The sequence below is a fragment of the Notothenia coriiceps genome, unplaced genomic scaffold (genome assembly GCF_000735185.1).
Source record: "Notothenia coriiceps isolate Sejong01 unplaced genomic scaffold, NC01 NC01_scaffold00000339, whole genome shotgun sequence".
Classification (NCBI taxonomy): Eukaryota; Metazoa; Chordata; class Actinopteri; order Perciformes; family Nototheniidae; genus Notothenia; species Notothenia coriiceps.
This window is the reverse complement of record NW_011333040.1, coordinates 23,595,742-23,600,032: the sequence shown is the minus strand read 5'-3', so window position 1 is coordinate 23,600,032 and position 4,291 is coordinate 23,595,742. Positions and strand designations below refer to the sequence as shown.

General features: G+C 42.9%; 1 protein-coding gene across 1 annotated transcript; it reads right to left on the bottom strand.

Annotated features, from left to right (window-relative positions):
* Positions 1 to 525: 525 nt before the first annotated feature.
* LOC104949288 (LIM domain-containing protein ajuba) lies at positions 526 to 4,291 on the bottom strand. Its single transcript, XM_010775625.1, has 6 exons — positions 4,220 to 4,291; positions 3,955 to 4,017; positions 2,706 to 2,836; positions 2,190 to 2,241; positions 1,867 to 1,935; positions 526 to 1,739 (listed from the first exon to the last, which is right to left on the bottom strand). The coding sequence occupies exons 1-6, from the start codon at positions 4,220 to 4,222 to the stop codon at positions 1,608 to 1,610; spliced, it is 450 nt and encodes a 149-aa protein (XP_010773927.1). The 5' UTR covers positions 4,223 to 4,291; the 3' UTR covers positions 526 to 1,607.

Below are 4,291 nucleotides of genomic sequence, written 5' to 3'. Positions count from 1 at the left end.
ACCCCCCCCCCCTCCCTCCCTCCCACTTTACCGTCTTCACACGACCTTCTGTTGCCACCACATCTTCACCTGCTTATTTCGGGGGGAGCCGGGGGGGCCCCGCGCCATCGCTCGTCGTCGTGCTCAGGCGTGTGCTTTTTATTGTCTTGACTTAGAGGCTCACTTGGGGAAGGACAGACGTGCACAGGGGGCGCCACAGAATTTTTTTTAGATGGACGGTTAGCTCTTATTCTGTTCTCTCGGTCTTCCAGAAGCGACAGTCGGTAGAGAGCAGCGTTCCTCCTCTCCTGTTTGAACGGCTGTTGAAGAAGAAATCATAGAGAACGGGTTTCTTTTATTTCTTTGGCTCGCCTCAGCGTTTTGTCCCACTGAGGTTTGGGAGCCCGTCTCTTTATTTTAGGTCTGCGGGCGCTCAGTTCCTTCCTCCTCAGAGCCCTGTAATAAAACAAGTCCAAAATAGATCCCCGACCTTCAGATATTTTCTAGGATCAGTTCTACTCTTAAGCACTGAGATGTTCTCCTTTATTTTTTTTAAGTTTACGACTAGGATTTGTTTTGTTATTGTTTTAGACATCATGTTAATTTTTGTTCAGCCTTGGGACGGTTGTTGTGTGTTACCGCAGGTGATGTTTGTGCGAGTAATAACCTTCATCTCCCACGAAGATGCGACTGAAGTCTCAACACTGTAACCTAGCAACGCGTGCGATAGGAAGAGATGTTATTTGTTGTGGTGTTCTGGAGGACGTGCCCCAGTTTGTCTTTAATGGATGTTTATGCAGCCGAGGAGAGAAGAGTATGAAATAGTTAAGAGGTTTATTCTGTAATAATTACAGGAAGCTGATTCCCTGCACTGACGTCAGAAAATCCCTCCTCTGACCATTCAATCATAAATATATTTAAAGAGGAGGTACACATAGTTTTCCTTCTAATAGAGTAATGGTTACAATTTTAATATTTTTAATTTTATGTTTTTAGTTTTGAATGGTAAGATTTTGTTGCTTTTTTCCCCCTTCCTTGCAAGTACTGAATGTACTGAGAATTAAAAACATAATAAATTTAAATTGGTTTTCAGCCTGTGTGTGGATGTTTTTGCTTGACTCATTTATTGACAGAGAGAAATGTTTGTTGTAATAAAATGAATGTGTGACCCAATACGAGCACGTAGACCATTACCTGAACACAAATGAAAATATTTATTACAACATACAGAAATTACAGTAATGTTTTTCCCCAAATTGTACAGAATCACGTAACAAATCTTACAGTAAAGTCAAATTTAAGTGCAAAATGTTTGCTAGCGATAATATATGTACAAAACAGTTTAGCAAAATCCCTTGTTCTTCTACAGCAAACAGTAGCCACATTGGGGTCAAAACAAAAAAAAGCAGTAGTTTTTTTTCCCCCCGTTCCCTTATAACTATGGTACAGTAATAGTACAGCAGGAAGTACATGTGACGCAAAGGTCTGATCCATAAAATGAATCAGTGGAAATGTCTGGACATCAGCAGTTTGATCTTCAGGAAAAGATGCGTTACTGATCAAAAAGCACATTACAGAATGACAGCATGTTAAGACCAGCTTGTTCGAGACGTACACAGCTGCACAGATCAGTGTGTGTTGTGAGGGGGAATGTTGTGTGTGTCGCACGCTCTGGTCATGTGACAGGAGTGGCAGAGGAGATGAGAGTCCAGAGGGAAGCACTGCGAGCCGGGCTTATCAGAGAGCTGCTTACCACACTCCTGGGGGGGGGGGAAAGACGCAGATAAGGACAGGAATGCACACAGGAAGTGAGGTCAGACATCAAGGCATTTCATAACACAAGTCAGGATGGAAACGGGGACAAAATGTGCAACAAAGATCACTTACCTCGCAGTGGTAGCACTCAAAGTGATAATCCTTGTTCATAGACACGACCCTGAGGATCTCTTCACTGCCCTGAGACACAAAACAACCCTTTCAATATGCAGTCATTTAACAAAGAAGTGCTAGATTGTGAAACACTCTAGTGTGGTTGCCTGAAACTAGTTCCTATCTTTTCATAGCGTGTAAAAGTTTGCTTAGAAAACGTTTGAAGTTGACAAACACCAACCGACTCGCACACAATGTTTACGGTTAAGTACAAAGACAAGTAATAAGAAAACGCCTCCAGCCAACACTTGCAAGTTAAACACAGAAACACTTGTATTTACCTCAGTCGGTAAGATGGGTTGTAAACAGGCCGCGCACTTCGGGGCAAAAGTCCTGCAGAAACGACAGGAGAAAGTTTATTTAGTGAGGACACCAGCAGCACAATAACATCTTTGTTACATATTAAAGAGGTCTATTTGGAATGTTCTCTTCCCTATAGTGTGTTATATATATAGGTTTGTGTGCATGTCAATGGTCCGAAACGCCTCCATTGGACTCCTTTGTTTACTTCCAGAACATCACCACTTAATACTCTCGCTTCTATTGGCTAGCACACATTGTACGTGATAGGCTAAAGGGCGGGACACCTCTAAGCGGATACAATCACAACAGATCCGGCCAGCTAACCAATCAGAGCAGACTGGGCTCTGGTTTCAGACAGAGGGTGAAAAGAGGTGCTGCAGCAGCGGCAGTATGAGAAAAATAAAGAACTTTTTGAACATGAAAGCATGGAGACATGTCTCAGTAGAGAGCATAATAGGGTCCCTTTAATAAAAGTGTAAAAGTAAATGTCTCACTTGTTGTAGTCTGCCACGCAGTAGATGTTGCTGTTGTGGTCCACAGTGAAGGGGACCCCATCCAGAGCCTTGGAGCACACCACACAGCGGAAACAGCCGGGGTGGTACGAGTTCCCCAGAGCCTGCAGGATCTGAGCAGGAGAATCCAGATGAAGAGTATTATTCAAATGTGTTACTCCAAATCTAACTGGCTGACACTCCATGCTATGTGTGTCTGATTTAGTTTATCGATGTGTTTGTTTTCAACTCAAGTTTGTTCTTAGTTCATCGTCCAATTGATCAGACTCAGAATGTCCGATTGCTGCAGTCGATACATGCTAAAAGAATAAAGTTAATTGTTGTCTTTTGACATTTTCTGACCATTCCCATTTAGCTTTCGAGCCTGTAGCTTGTCTTCGAATGTATACCCTACATTTCCGACATTTTGGATAAATTAGCCTTTCTGTATTTTAATTGATAAAACTCCTTTCCTTTTTACATTACATTACTTGTTAGACGCTTTTATCCAAAGCGACTTACATACTCAATACTGTGGGAAATCCCCACAGGAGCAATTTGGGGTGAAGTGTCTCAGGGACACAACGACATGCTGACTCAGTGGGGTTTGAACCTGTGACCATCTGATCCCCAGACGCGCTATCCACTGCGCCACACGCCTTTTTAGTTTTGTATCAGACCAGAAAATAGTCAATGTGGTATGTGAAAGTATTATTTTCCTCATATATTTACATTTGAGCTATGAGTTTTGCACCAGCTCGTTTTAGGCCTCAAATGTTTGCAGTAATAAAACTCAAATGTGGTTCAAATGATGCAGAAAACGATGGCTGGATCACACGCTCTCTCTGCAAGCTTTCTATTTATATTATGGGTCTTAGCGGTTCAAATATGGTAAAAACTTTAAAGATAATCACTACAGAGCCATATTTTTGTGTTTATCCAAAAACCCAAGGCAAACATTCCTCTGAAGATCATCCGTGGGAACCCGAAGAGGGGCCAACAAAAAGATGTCACTGAATTTCTCAATCCTCCAGGGGGGGGAAAGGCATTCTGGGTAACATGGGACGCAAGTGTCTAAAAGTTTCACAGGGCAGGGCACCTTTTCTTTAAATCTAGCTTAAGTCTTCTTCGTGTAGCATGTTTACACACACACACACACACACACACACACACACACACACACACACACACACACACACACACACACACACACACACACACACACACACACACACACACACACACAGCTCACCTGTTCCAGAATGAGATGGCCACACACACTGCACTTCTCCGCATTAGCCTGGAATCCCGAAAACTGTAATTACAACAAAGAGATTAGCGAGAAAAATCAATCCTCTGACTCGGAATATGGGAATGTGTGTGTGTGTGTGTGTGTGTGTGTGTGTGTGTGTGTGTGTGTGTGTGTGTGTGTGTGTGTGTGTGTGTGTGTGTGTGTGTGTGTGTTTGTGTGTGTGTGTGTGTGGGATGACAAAACACGCCTTGACCTCAACTCTTACCATGTAATCCTCTTTACAGTACACAGAGCCGCTGACATTGTAGAAGTCCTTGTTTCTCAGGGTGCGTCCTGC